Source organism: Podarcis filfolensis (assembly GCF_964270895.1).
Source record: "Podarcis filfolensis genome assembly, chromosome: 16".
Classification (NCBI taxonomy): Eukaryota; Metazoa; Chordata; class Lepidosauria; order Squamata; family Lacertidae; genus Podarcis; species Podarcis filfolensis.
In genome coordinates, this window is record NC_139620.1 from 25964199 (window position 1) to 25978552 (window position 14354).

The following is a 14354-nucleotide window of genomic DNA, read 5'->3' on the forward strand; positions in this document are numbered from 1 at the left end:
TGAGCAACCTTCCCCAACCTGGTGCCCTCCAGGTGTTTCGGGCTACAGTTCCCATCAGCTTAAGCCAGTACAACCGTATTATGGTGGGGCTGATGGGAGTTGTAGTCTGAACCATCTGAATGGCACTTAGGATGGGCAAAGGCTGAGCAGCCAGACCTGGACTACAACCCCCAGGGTGCTCTGCAGCCAAGAGGATTCCTAATACTGTGACAACCAGGGGCATCAGTGTGGAGGAGAACTTGAAGCACCTTCAGGAGGCTGCTCGGCACCCGGTGCTAGAGCAAGCACCAGCAGCCATAGTGGCCCTGTTGGAGCCCACAAGTGGTAGGGAGAGCCCTGAACGACAGGGCTAGCCAAAACTCTCTCTCCAGATAGAAATTCAATGCACATACTGAAAAAAGCACCTGTTCAGCCTTGCTAACTGGGGTTGGTGGAAGTAGTTGTCCCACAAGACCTTGCTGACTGGGGCTAGTGGCGGGAGTTGTGCAAAACATCTGGAGGGCACCAGGTTGGGGGTGGCTGACCCAGACCTCTAGGACCAGCTAGTCAGCTGCTTTCCCCACTTCTAAGGAAAGGGAGGAAGGTGGGGTGGAGAGATGAGCAGAGTTTATGGTTGCCCGGTCATTGCAGGAAGCGTGTTCCTACTTGGAATGTGACTAATGGCATGTGCGTCACCCCAAACAAGACCTTGCCCAGAGGTCCAGCATCTGAACCTGTAGCTATATCTTGGAATTTCTGCCGGGGTTTGCTGCATGCTGACGAGCATGTATTTTGGACAAACCATTCAGGCCAGTGGGAATCTTAAATACTTGCTTTCTCTTTCCCCAAGTCTTGCTGTTGTTTTATCTGGTGCAGTGCCAAGAGTAGAGCACCTTGCCTCTCTCAGAGTGACAGGCACAAAGGCTATCCTCTGCTATTTAACAATTCCAAATGCTTTTTGCTGCTGGACAGATAGGCACCTCCTTGCTCATTGGTCCCACTTGCCAGGTCAATCTTATCAACTTAAGTTAGAGGCTAGAAGCTGAAGGAGAAGCAAGATTTGATGCTTCCAGGCACGCAGCTGCATGCTGAGGAGGCGGCGTTTCTATAGTAGGGTTAGCTCGCTTATCTGGGTAAAAGTTGGGCAGGGCCCACTGGCTTATGTATAAAAACACCTTAGTAATTACCGGTAGCTAAGCACTCCCTTCCTTATTCAGCCTAGGGGAGGCTGCTTTAAGACCGTAAACAGCGGCCTGGGAGAATCAGGCCAAAGGAAGACCATATAGTCTAGCATCTTCTTCTCAAAGGGACCAAATACCCCAAAGAACCTAGGAATCTAGATAGACTGCCGCTAGCCCTGGAGGTTCCATAAGAAGAGTGTTGGATCAGGCCAAAGGGTGCCCCTCTGTCCTCACAACAGCCACCCAGATGCCACAGTGGGAAGCCTCCAAGCAGGACCTGAGTGCAGCAGCAAGCTCCTCTCCTGTAGCTTCCAGCAACTAGTATTCAGAGACATACTGCCTCCAGCAGTGAACATTGCATATAACCATTGTGGCTGCTGGCTATAGGCATCCTTCTCCATGAAATTTGTCTAGCCCTCTTTAAAAGCCATCTCAGTGGGTGTCCATTTCTTGCGGGACTAAATTCCAGAGGTGTGAAAAATTGCTTTTTTTTTCATATATGCTAAACAGTGTTCAATAGCCCAGTCATCATTTGGGATCCCCTCTCCTTGTGCCACCAGAAAATGAAACACAGTTCAAAGCAATTGTCCCAAAACAGATGGGCAAAGGAAGCTTGCTCTCTCCTGTGAGAAGGACTTGGTGGGTTTTCAAGAGAGTAGTTCAGGCTGCTCACCTGGGAGATGGTGATATGCAGAGCCTGGTGATGCTGTGTCCATTGTTGGAGAGAGACATGCACCTGCCTTAGAAATAGCATTATAAATCACTGGGCAGATAGTTATACTCTGACCTGCCTCCTGGCCCTGTGGGCTAGGGACATTGGTTCTGTGTGCACGGACACCTGGCCTTGGTGCTGTGTTCATAATGGTCCAAGGATCATGAGTTTTGCAGTGGGGGGATCAGAGGCCGTCCTCTTGTCCTGGAGAGTGACCACCACCTCAGCATTCAGGCTTCCTTCTCCACGCTGCTTTCTTGTGGGCCTCAGAGGAGTGCCTTCATCCACCCATCCGCAGATCACTTTTGGGACAGCCTTTGTGCAACCTGGTGCCCTCCAGCCGCTCTGGACTACAACATCCTCTGGCCCCAGTGTTCCACAGGTCTGAGCAACTCTTCCCATCTGCCCCAGCATCATATGGGCATGCTGGCATTGGGCTCATGGGAGTCGTAGTCCAAAACAGCCAGAGCTCCCCAGGTTGGGTCCGGGGAGTTTGTCTGGAGACTTAAATCCGGGTTCTTCTGGCTTCCTTCCAGGCTTTTTATTTCTGTGCTGAGGAGTGTATTAGTGTATAGAGAAAAGGGAAGTCTTACCAAAAAAATGGAAAGTTGGTAGAGTTATTGCAAAGTTTAGCTATTATGTTAGGTTCAAAAACAGATATATATGTGTCATGCAGTGGCCACCCTTATTCTTATTGGTATTATCATTAGTTGGTATTAAGTGCTGGACCTGATCAGAGTAGACCCATTGAAGTTAATGGACAGGCTCATTAATTTCAGTGGGTCTGCTCTGGGCAAGCTGAATGCCACTTAGTATTATTTACTGCATTTATTCATTGCTTACTACATAGACCAGTGGTGTCCAAACGTTTTTCACAAGGGCCAGATTTGATAAAAGTGGCTGTGGGGGCCATCCAAAGTTGTTAATCTTTTTTTAGAATTGAGGTTGTTGAGCTTTTTTTAGGGTTGGAGTTGTTGAGGTTGTTGAGGTTTTTTAGGATTTTACCCCAGGAAATAAACTGCCATGTGGGCTGGATTAAGCCGAACGGTGGGCTGGATTAGGCCCCCGAAAAGGACTTTGGACATGCCTGACATAGTGCACCCCAAAGGGACTTCCCTTTACTCCATAGCCTGGCAGGTTGCAGGTGGACAGATGTAGGTCTTACCTTCCATCCTTTGTTTTGCCTCCTAGTTGCTCCGAGTGCCAGGACCTCCTCACAAACTGGTACTACGAAAAGGATGGGAAACTCTACTGCCACAAGGACTACTGGAGGAAATTTGGCGAGTCTTGCCACGGCTGCTCTCTGCTGATGACTGGGCCAGTCATGGTAAGGATTTGGCATTGTTTCTGCTTCCCATTCTGAGTATCCCTAGAATTTTATATTGTGAACAACCCTGAGACCTGTGGGTATAGGGCGCTATACAAATGATGATGATGATGATGCAGGATGGGGAAAACTCAGCATCCGAAGCCTCTGCAAATCTCCACTAGTTCCTCTGTGTTGGTTTCCTGCTGCTTTAGAGGGTAGGACCCCAAACCAGTGGATTTAAATTACAAGAAAGGAGATTCCAACTAAACATTAGGAGGAACTTGCTGAGTGGAAGAGCTGTTCCACAGCAGAACGGACCACCTCGGAAGGCAGTGGGCTTTCCTTCATTGGAGGTTGTAGGTTGGAGGACCATCTGCCAGGGATTCCTTAACTGTGATTCCTGTAATGCAGGGGGTTGGACTAGATGACCCTTGGAGGTCCTTCCAACTCTGTAATACAGTGACTGAGCAAGGTTAGGATCCAAAGGCCTAATGATGACATCAGGCTGTATTCTCCCCCACAAAGTGTGTCTTCTGGGAAGGGCCTGGCAGGAAGGAGGAGCAGCTTTCTTGTGAAATGTTTTGGGACGGAGCACAAGACAAAAGTGTTTCCTGTTGGGCCTCCAGGCTGTGCATGCCGTAAGGCACTTCGCCTTTGTTCTTGGGACTCGGGCTCCCGTCTTTGTAATGTGATATTGAACCTCTCAGCAGGTTTGGCAAATGGAAGATTTTTTTCAGTGGGAGGCGCATCCTTTTGCAAAAAACCCAAAGGAGCATGCTTTTTGCTTCCAAACAGTTCTGTTATTGCTATTGCATTTATATCCCACTCTTCATACAAGGAACACAATTGTGGTAATGTACATGGTACTTCCGGGGGGAAGCCATGGCTCAGTGATAGAGACCCTGCTTTGCATGCAGAAGGTCCCAGGTTCAGTCCCCAGCCAGCATCTCTAGGTACAGCTGGGAATGTCCCTTACCTGAAACCCTGGAAAGATGCTGCCTGTCAGTGTAGACAATACTGCGCTAGATGGGCCAAGAATCTGAATCAGTCTTAAACAGTTTCCTATGTCCTGTGATATGGTCAGTTTATTTATTTACACTTACATCCCATCTGCCATGCATGCTTTAGCTGAGATTCCTGCATTGCAGGGGGTTGGACTAGATGACCCTTGGAGTCCCTCTGAAGTCTATGATTCTATGTTTCTATGTTCCCACAAAGTGATGTACATGGTTCTTCTGCTCCTCATTTCATGTACCCAACGCCTTTTGAGGGTACGATAGACTTGAGAAATAGTGACTGGCCCAAGGTCACCCAGTGAGCTTCATGGTTGAGTGGAGATTTGAACCCTGGTCTCCCAGATACCAGTCTGACCCTCTAACCACCACTGCAGTATGCTGGTTCTGCATCATCCATTGCTGGCAGAAAGGACACACTTCCTGTCATTCACACTCACCTCTGTGTGTGTGTGAACATATCTGTGCGCAGGATTGGGCCAGAGTTGTAGAGCATTGTCTCTGGGCTGAATGATTCAGGGACTGATGGGAACTGTAGTCCAAAATGGCAGGAGGGCACCAGGTTGAGTGAGTCTGCGCTGAAGTGTGGGACTGAGAGCCAGCGTGGTATAGTGGTTAAAGTATCAGTCTGATTTCATCTTGAGCTCCATGGAGAAAAAGGTGGGATATAAATGCAGTACATTAATATAAATATATAAAATTATTCAGAACAAAGTGAAGGTATCTTTCTTCTCACTGCAGGCGAAACTCTCCATGTCTTGATTTAAAGCTTATTAGGGCCGCTAGACTAGACAGCACTTAGCTCTGAATCTGAGATGCTGTAGAAAGTTAAGAAACAGGTCCCCAAATGCATGTTAGGGCTGAAGGTGGAGTCCCGAGTTTTGAAAGGTTGAAGACAACTGCTGTAGGGGAAACTCTGCAGGTCAACAGCTCATTTCCCCTAGCAAGAGGCTGTGTTCATATTTTAAAAATGCTTTTTGAGACCCCTAGTGGATTCCAGGGGAAGCGCAGCCCCAAATACCTGTACAGTACTGTATTCATATACCGTATTTTTTGCTCTATAAGACTCACTTTTCCCCTCCTAAAAAGTAAGGGGAATTGTGTGTGCGTCTTATGGAGCGAATGCAGGCTGCGCAGCTATCCCAGAAGCCAGAACAGCAAGAGGGATTGCTGCTTTCACTGCGCAGCGATCCCTCTTGCTGTTCTGGCTTCTGAGATTCAGAATATTTTTTTTCTTGTTTTCCTCCTCCAAAAACTAGGTGCGTCTTGTGGTCTAGTGCATCTTATAGAGCGAAAAATATGGTATATGCTATTACAGTACAATCCCAACTTATACACATTTAACTTGTGCCATTTCAACCAGTCTGTCTTCAACCAGGCAGGCTGGTTGAAATGGCACAAGTAAAATCGAAGCCAGCCAGATGCCCCAATGCGAAACGCACAAGCAGGACCTGAGCAAAAGAGCCCTCTCTCTTCCTGTAGCTTCCAGCACTTGGTATTCAGAAGCGTTACTGTCTTCAGCTGTGGAGGCAGAGCATAGTAGCCACTGACAGCCCTCTCCACTGTGAATTGTCTAATCCTCTATTAAATCTATATAGGCTGGTGGCCATCATTGGCTCCTGTGGGAGTGAGTTCCACAGTTTAACTATTAAGCCCCCAGGTGAGACAGGTAACACCCACACTCCTTGCAACATCCTCCTCCTCCTCCCTTCTCTCACATGCTTTTAAGTTAGGCCTGCTTTTCCGGGAGCACATGAAGCAACAAAATGCCCCGCTGGCCAGCAATTGCAGACCTTAGTTTGACCCTGCGGTGTGCCGTCCGTCCGGTTTCAGGTAAAGGGTTGATGTGGCTAATGCACGGTTGAGATTTCTCTCTTGACCTTTCTGGGTCTGAAAGCACCTTTGTTGCTTTGCTTTTGTCTGCTCTCCACCTTGGCTTAAACCTCGCTTCTCTGCAGGTGGCTGGTGAATACAAGTACCACCCAGAATGCTTTGCGTGTATGAGCTGCAAGGTGATCATTGAAGATGGCGACACGTATGCATTGGTGCAGCACTCTGCCCTCTACTGGTAAGGGGAAGTTAGAAGCCCATAGTGCAACTGTGGGGGGCAGGGGGATTGAATGCAGGCAGGGGGGTCCAATGCTTGGACTACTGCAATGCGCTCTACGTGGGGCTACCTTTGAAGTTGACTCGGAAACTGCAATTAATCCAGAATGCAGCAGCTAGACTGGTGACTGGGAGTGGCCTCCGGGACCACATAACACCAGTCCTGAGAGATCTTCATTGGCTCCCAGTATGTTTCCGAGCACAAGTCAAAGTGTTGGTGCTGACCTTTAAAGCCCTAAACAGCCTCGGTCCTGTATACCTGAAGGAGCGTCTCCACCCCCATCGTTCAGCCCGGACACTGAGGTCCAGCTCCAAGGGCCTTCTGGCGGTTCCCTCATTGCGAGAAGTGAGGTTACAGGGAACCAGACAGAGGCCCTTCTCGGTAGTGGCACCCGGCCTGTGGAACGCCCTCCCTTCAGATGTGAAGGAAATAAGCAGCTATCTTCTCTTTAAAAGACATCTGAAGGCAGCCCTGTTTAGGGATGTTTTTAATATTTAACGCTGTATTGTTTTTAACACTTGATTGGAAGCCACCCAGAGTGGCTGGGGAAACTCAGCCAGATGGGCGGGGTATAAATAAATTATTATTATTATTATTATTATTATTATTATTATTATTATTATTATTGGTGGGGAGAGGGGAGGGATGGATCTGGCAGTTCCAGAATAACGTTCTCCGCTCTTCTGTTTAGTGGCAAATGCCATAACCAGATTGTTCTGACGCCGATGATTGAGAGGTTGTCCACCGAGTTCCTGTGTGAACAGCTGCCCTACACACTGACCCTCATCTCCATGCCTGCGGCCACTGATGGCAAGCGAGGATTCACGGTGGCTGTTGAAGGTGGCTGCTCAACCTATGCCACTAGCGTCCAAGTGAAAGAGTAGGTGATAAATCAGTTTGTATACTGCTTAATGCCAAAACACACTTCTAAGCTAAGTTTAAGTATAAAAGCCAATCACACAAGCATTACAGTATAAACGCTCGTAGTTAAAATATGCAGTTAAACAATACAATATTAAATTGCTGTGTTGTTTAATTGCCTATTTTAATTATGGACATTTATACTGTTTGTCCTTCTTAGAGACTCTGGTTGAGAGATCAAAGGGAATGATTGTATCGTATACAAAAGACTTGCATTACTTTAGCTCTTCCTTTTCCCTCTTCACCATGTTGACATAACTTTGGCTTAACTTTGGTTTTATATCGTCATGACTTTGCACAATTGGAGTTATCATGTTCCCAAAGCTTTAAGAGACTGGTAAATATAGAGTATTTACTGAGAAGATATGTTCCTTTTGACACCTCAAGTGGGCCTGAGGAGATTAAGACAGTCCAGAAAATGGTTTAGTCATTAATAATGTCAAATCTAAAGTTTTTTTAGTCAAGGGGGGGGGGGGGAAACTAAACACAAGTAACTTTTTAATTCTAAAGAGCCAGAGCTGATGAAATCTCCCAGTTACCTTATCATAACCTTCTCAGCCTCAGCACCTTGGACTTTACAAATAAAGAAAAACAAGTACAGTAGCCTGCTTTAAATCTTTAAACAGACTGCTGAATTTTTAATAACCAGGGATAGTCATTGTGCCAGTTTTAAATATTTTTTTAAAGCAACAATGAGACTGATATGAATTCTTGCTTTGAAAATTTGGGGCATTGCAGATTTTACTAAAATTGAGAGTTCAACGCCAATTAGAGCAGAACCAGGCATGGAAATGGTTTCTGGTTAAATTATGTCAGGGTGGTAAATTACTGGTGTAGTAGAAAGCAGCTGATGAAAGACAGGTTTCCTGATATGTTTTTAGAGGAACAGAGGTCAAACAGTCTAGGAAACTTTTCGTTGCAAAACTTTCAGAACTATTATCCAGATATTTTGGATTCTCTTTGCAGGCACTGAATCCATTGGGAAATGTCACTAGAAATATTTTTAAACAAAGAGTTTTGGAAGTAGGAATACAAACTGACATAACTGCCCTCACATCCTCAAGAACAGCGAAATGGTTAGCAGCTGTAAAACTTCAGCCCCAATTTGAAAAAAATACTTATTTCCTATGACAGTAGAATATCAGAAAGCTTTTTCTCAATTTGAACAAATGGAATCTATGATAGAATGGGGGGAGATCTAATGGCGAACCAGTCCAGATGTGACTGATAATAGAGAATAGGGAAGAGCCCACCCAGGGATAACTATAGGCAGCATTGCCTGGGGTTAGACTAGATGACCCTTGAGGTCCCTTCCAACTCTACAATTCTAGGATTCTGTTTCCTTAAATTGTCATGGAGATATGAAGACATCAAAGTACTAAATGTATCCTGACAATCTCCTAATGTCCCCTCTGTATATTTTTCTTCTCTTGGTCATGTTTATTTGTTTTATAAGCAAAACTCCGATTATTTTAAGGATAATATGTAATTTATTTGTTAATTTTAACACTGACTACTGCACTTGTATGGAAGTTTCACTCTTCTGTTGTCTTTGGAGTAGTGCAATTCATGTTGTCACTCCTTGGAGACCCAGAAAAATAAAAATAGTTCTGCAAATAGTTCTGCTGTCACATGACCTTCCCTCTTTGTTTATAGAGTCAACCGACTGCATATTAGTCCTGATGTCCAGAACGCTATTCACCCTGGAGACAAGATCCTGGAGATCAATGGGACCCCGATTCGCACACTACAAACAGAAGAGGTACGGCCTGGACATCTCTTTTAAGTTCACTTCTTGCTCCTGGTGATTTGAGAAATAGAACAGAATGGAGAAGAGAGAATAGCTCAAGGCTGGTGCAGATGCTTTGCATGCAGAAGGGCTCAGGATTGATCATGGCATTGCTCTAAAGATCTCTGATGGGAACCCTGGAGAACAGGTGCCAGTTGGCCAGCCTTGTGCCCTCCAGGTGTTTTAGACTACAACTCCCATCAGCCCCTGTGTTGTATGGCTGATGGGAGTTGGTGAAGGCTGGAGTAGACAACTCTGCGCTATAGATGGACCAATAGACAGACTTGGGTATAAGGCAGGGTTGTTGTTTTTTCTTAGTCACTTGGGCCTTTAGTCTGGTCCCTCAGTTGTCTTCAATGTAGCTCAAGGCGCAAGCAAAGTTCTCACATTTGTGAGTTGTGGGCAATTCCTTCTCTTTTGTATGTGGCATAAATACAAGACCCCTCACTAGAATATGGGCTACTGCAAACAGTTAGAACAACGTAGGTTTTTAAGGTGCCGCAAGATTCTAACAATATTTATTAGCGCATAATAAGCTTTCGTGGACTGAGGGCAACTTTGTCAGGTACATTATTTGTTTGTTCATTTATTTTGTAATGTTTATACACTGCTTGATTGTAAAAAACAAACCCCAAAGCGATTTACAAAAAAAGATAAAGCAATAAAATTGTTGAGAAGAATTAACAATAATTCAAGACATTCGAAAAGTTAAATTAACAGTAGACTAAAAATAGGTTAAAACTCAAATCAGCTTTCTAAACAACTGGGTAGGCTTGCCTGGACAAAAATGTTTTTAGCATGTGCCAAAAAGAGTGAAGGCGCCTGCCTGGTGTCAATAGGCAGGGAGTTCCAAAGTGTAGGTGCTGTCATGCCAAAAGATCAAGTTCTTAAAAATGCAGAATTGGTATTATGTGGCGCCCGTAACTGCACAAATTCCAGCTGTTAAAGGATTTACAGGTCAAAACCAGCACTTTGAATTGGGCCCATGAACTAATTGGCAGCCTGTGCAGTCAGGCCAGTATAATATGCTCAAACTGTTTTCCACTGGCGAGCAGTCTGGCCGCCAAATTCTGCACCAGCTGAAGTTTCTAAACTTTCTTCAGAGGCAACCCTATGTATAACCTGTTGAAGTAATCTAACCCAGAGGTTGCCAGAATATAGATGACAGAAGTTAGGGTTATCCCTGTCCAAATAGGGTACAGCTAGGCCACCAGCCAAAGCGGATGGAAGGCACTCCATGTCTCTGAGGCCACCTGAACCTCAAGCAACAGCAAGGGTTCCAGAAGTACCCCCAAGCTATGTACTTCAAAGGGAGCGTAGCCCTATCAGGAGCAGGCAATATCCAATCCATCCATTCTAAGAAACCACCCTCTAACAGTGCCTGAGTCTTAAGCTAGATTGAGCTTCAGTTTGTTGGCTTTCATCCAGTCCGTTAATGAGGCAAGGCAATGGTCCCGCACATCCACTGCCAAATCTTCAGATGTAAAGGAGAAGTACAGCTGTGGGTCATCAGCATATTTCAGGCATATATGCACACATGGTTTGGTGTAGGATTGTAAGCAGTGAGGAGAAGAAATGCAGAGAGTACAGAGACAGCCATAATTACATAATTAACTGTGGACAGGCACAGAAACCTGCGTCCTGATTTGCGGGTGGCACTGTGGGTTAAACCACAGAGCCTAGGACTTGCCGATCAGAAGGTCAGCGGTTTGAATCCCCGCGACGGGGTGAGCTCCCGTTGCTCGGTCCCTGCTCCTGCCAACCCAGCAGTTCGAAAGCACGTCAAAGTGCAAGTAGATAAATAGGTACCACTCTGGTGGGAAGGTAAACGGCGTTTCCGTGCGCTGCTCTAGTTCGCCAGAAGCAGCTTAGTCCTGCTGGCCACATGACCAGCTGTACGCTGGCTCCCTCGGTCAGTAAAGCAAGATGAGCGCCGCAACCCCAGAGTCGGTCACGACTGGACCTAATTGTCAGGGGTCCCTTTACCTTTACCTTTAAACCTCTTATAGGTTGAATTGAGGCAAAGGTTGAGGTTTTTGTGTGAGCTAAGTTTACCAATGCCAGGATGTCTGTGCTATCAACAACTTTCTGTTTGAATGACCCCTGGAGATGCTCCCTTGGAGGTCTCTCTCGCCATCAGTGTGCAACTTCCTTATTCCTGGGTTCACTTCTCAGATAGAGGATCTGATTCGCAAGACGAGCCAAACCCTCCAGCTGTTGATCGAGCATGACCCCGTCTCTCAGCGCCTCGACAGACTGCGTCTGGATGCCCGGATGCCCGGGCGCACGAAAAAGCCCTCTTCTCCCTGCCCCATATCAGCTCTGGACCTGAAGGAGAACCTGGAAGGAACGCTGCGGCGTCGCTCCCTCAGGTACCAAGGCCAGGGGAGGCTACCCCCAAAATTTTTACTGACTTCCAACTATCATTTTATTTTGGATATATAGCTTTTCACTTTGGAGGAGGTTGGACTAGAGGAATTTAGGCTGATCCCTCTAACACAGTGTTCCTCTCAACCTGGCACCCTCCAGCGGTTTTGAACTGCAGCATTCTCTGCTGGCTGAAGCTGATGGGAGTTGTAGACCAAAACATCTGGAAGATTCCATTTTGGGGAAGGCCTGCTACTCTAATGCGTGGATCCACCATATTCCTGCCTCCTGCCTTACTTGCTAAGGACTACTAAGAGCCAGTGCAGTGCAAAAGTTGGGCTAGAACCCTGGGAGACCAGGGTATGAATCCCTTCTCAACCATGAAGCTCCCTGGGTGACGACGGGCCAGTCATTGCCTCACAGATCTACCTACCTCACAGGGTTGTTGTGGTGATCGTATGAGGAGAGGGAGAACTATGTACATGTCAGGGACTGGAATGAAGAGGAAGAGGAATGGTGGTGATCACCCCCTCCCCCTTCTCCTGTAGCTGACAGGGAAGAGGGAGGCTGTGTTGAATTACAGCCAAACTGTGAGGGAGATAACAAGTCAGAGACAAGCGACAAGAGACAAGCGAGCAGCTAAGTTATGAGGTGTTAGGTTGATTTGAGAAGCAGGGGGAGAGACAGAGCAGCCAGCGGACACTTCATTAGACAGCATAGATGATCCACCGTCCCCTAGAACGTGACGTTCGTTAAGGGTGCAAGAGCAATGGACACAGAGGCATTTGACCAGGGAGGGCCACCATAGGGTCAGATGCTGTTGGGAAAGAGGGAGTTGCTCACTCTGGTTCCTCCGCCTTCCATCATGGAGGAAGGACTGGATTCTTCGTCTTCTGCCATAATGACTGAATAAATCATAAGAGCCTTCTTGTTTCTTCCCTGCTTCTTGAAATCATCAGGGGGAGGGAGAGAATTCCTCAAACCTGACAGTACATCACATTGAACTCCTTGGAGAATGCAGTGGTTTATAAATGTGATAAATAAGGATAATACTGGATAAGTTTGATACCAAGACATAAGTCACATGATGACCCACTGGACTTTGACAAGAGTGCCCCCAGGACAAAAGTTCAAAGTTCCTATATAGATTTACAAAGCCCTGAACATCTTGGGTCCAGGATACTGTTGTAAACCACTGCGGTACGTTTTTTTAAAATGAAACAGCGGTTTGTAAATATTTTTTATAATAATAAATAATTTTTTTAAAGTGCCCCCCTGTTCCGTGATCACAGCACAGTGCATCCAATCCGATTTGGTTTTGTGTGGAGTACTAAATGCAGCCTTGAATTCGATCGCAGTGTGGTTTCTTTTATACTGTTGTTACACATGTTCATTTATTGTGGAGCGTGGTCTGGCGAACCTAGGTTTGCTTCGTATGCATCTCTTCCTCCCATCCCAACGAGCTGGAGAACAGGGAGCCTGCAGCTTGGACTTCCAGCAAAAAATCTAACCTAGGTTGTGTCTTCCACACCAGGCGAAGCAACAGCATCTCCAAGTCCCCTGGCCCCAGCTCCCCAAAGGAACCGCTCCTCCTCAGCCGGGATATCAGCCGTTCCGAATCACTCCGCTCATCCACAAGTGGTTCCCAGCAGATCTTCCGCCCCTGTGATCTGATCCACGGGGAGGTTTTGGGAAAAGGCTTCTTCGGCCAGGCTATCAAGGTGAGGAAACTGTCGCAGATACTCTCTTACCTTTCTCTCCCAGCCGACCCCCCTACCCCGGAACGGGGCGTGTCTGCTTCTCACGTTAATGGTGTTTCATTAATCAGGATCGTCATTTGTCCCATCAGGTTTCTCCCAGCAATTGTTTCACTGTTAGCTGTTCCTTTTGCTGTCCTTGAAGTTGGCACTGAATGGGAAAGGGCCACAGCTCAGTGGTTGTTAGAGCATCTGCTTTGCTTGCAGCAGGTTCCAGGTTCAGTCCCCAGCATCTCTAGGTAGGGCTGGGAGAGGCTCCTGCTTGAAACCCTGAAGCCATTGCTGCCAGTCAGTGTAGACAGTGCTGAAGTAGATGAGCCAATGTCTGACACAGTATAAGGCAACTTCCTACTCATCTCTGACTGCAGAGTTTTAAGTTGGCTCTCCCCACCTTCATCCTGATCTGGGGCGCAAGAGCCTGAGTAGCCATAGCTAAGCTTCTTCGGCACCAATGCTCTGTTTGCCAATCATTTCATCTTCTGTCAAAACTTTGTGCTTGAGCCAATTCTCCTGTTTAGGAAAAAGGCAGCCCTGTTGCACCACAGCTTCTCAGGCTGAGTTCATCCGTGGCCCTGCTCCATCCTGGAGTTCTGATTTGGGGATAGTCTGTCCTATATTTCGGCTCTGGCACAATGTGGAAGCAAGATTCAGGACGGCGAAAAGAAAGTACTCCTTCATGCAGCACGCAATTAACCTGTGGAACTCGCTGCCACAGGAGGCTGTGAAGGATACCAACCAAGATGGCTTTAAAAGAGGATTAGGGAAATTCATGTAGACGAGAGCTATCCATGGCTACCAGCCACGACGGCTATGCTCTGCCCTCCACAGCTGGAGGCAGCAATGCTTTTGAATCCCCATTGCTGGGAACTACAGGAGGGGAGGGGACTCTAGTGATTGTTTCCTGCTTGTTTGCCACAGGCATCTGGTTGGCCCCTGTGAGAACAGGGTGCTAGGCTAGATGGGCCATTGGCCTGATCCAGCAAGCTCTTATGAAGGGGCTTATAACCATGCCCTGTTTTAGCCTGCATCCTTGGGTATATGCCACATTCCAGCTCCTCTTTACCTTTTCTTACTAATGAACCTGTTTCTTCTCCTTCTCCTTCCTCTTCTGTGGGTAGGCACGTAGCAGGTGCAGGTAAGCCCAGTGCTCTCTTTGCAGCATGTCTTGTGATGAGCATTCCCACTCAGGCGAGAGCCCTTAAACTAACTCTGGCCTCCG

General features: G+C 46.9%; 1 protein-coding gene across 6 annotated transcripts in view; it reads left to right on the forward strand.

Moving 5' to 3' along the window:
• Positions 1-14354, forward strand: part of LIMK2 (LIM domain kinase 2) — a 53733-nt gene that overhangs the window by 23796 nt on the left and 15583 nt on the right. For 5 of the 6 annotated variants that reach the window (XR_014542396.1, XM_083590169.1, XM_083590170.1 and 2 more), the window contains 6 exons: positions 3064-3199; positions 6153-6262; positions 6993-7181; positions 8879-8984; positions 11187-11383; positions 12913-13099. Coding sequence is in view for 5 of the 6 variants with exons in the window: in XM_083590169.1 (XP_083446295.1) it covers positions 3064-3199; positions 6153-6262; positions 6993-7181; positions 8879-8984; positions 11187-11383; positions 12913-13099 (925 nt within the window). In the remaining variant the exon portion in view is untranslated. The remainder of the gene's footprint in view (positions 1-3063; positions 3200-6152; positions 6263-6992; positions 7182-8878; positions 8985-11186; positions 11384-12912; positions 13100-14354) is intronic. The other variant, XM_083590172.1, reaches the window with a different exon arrangement.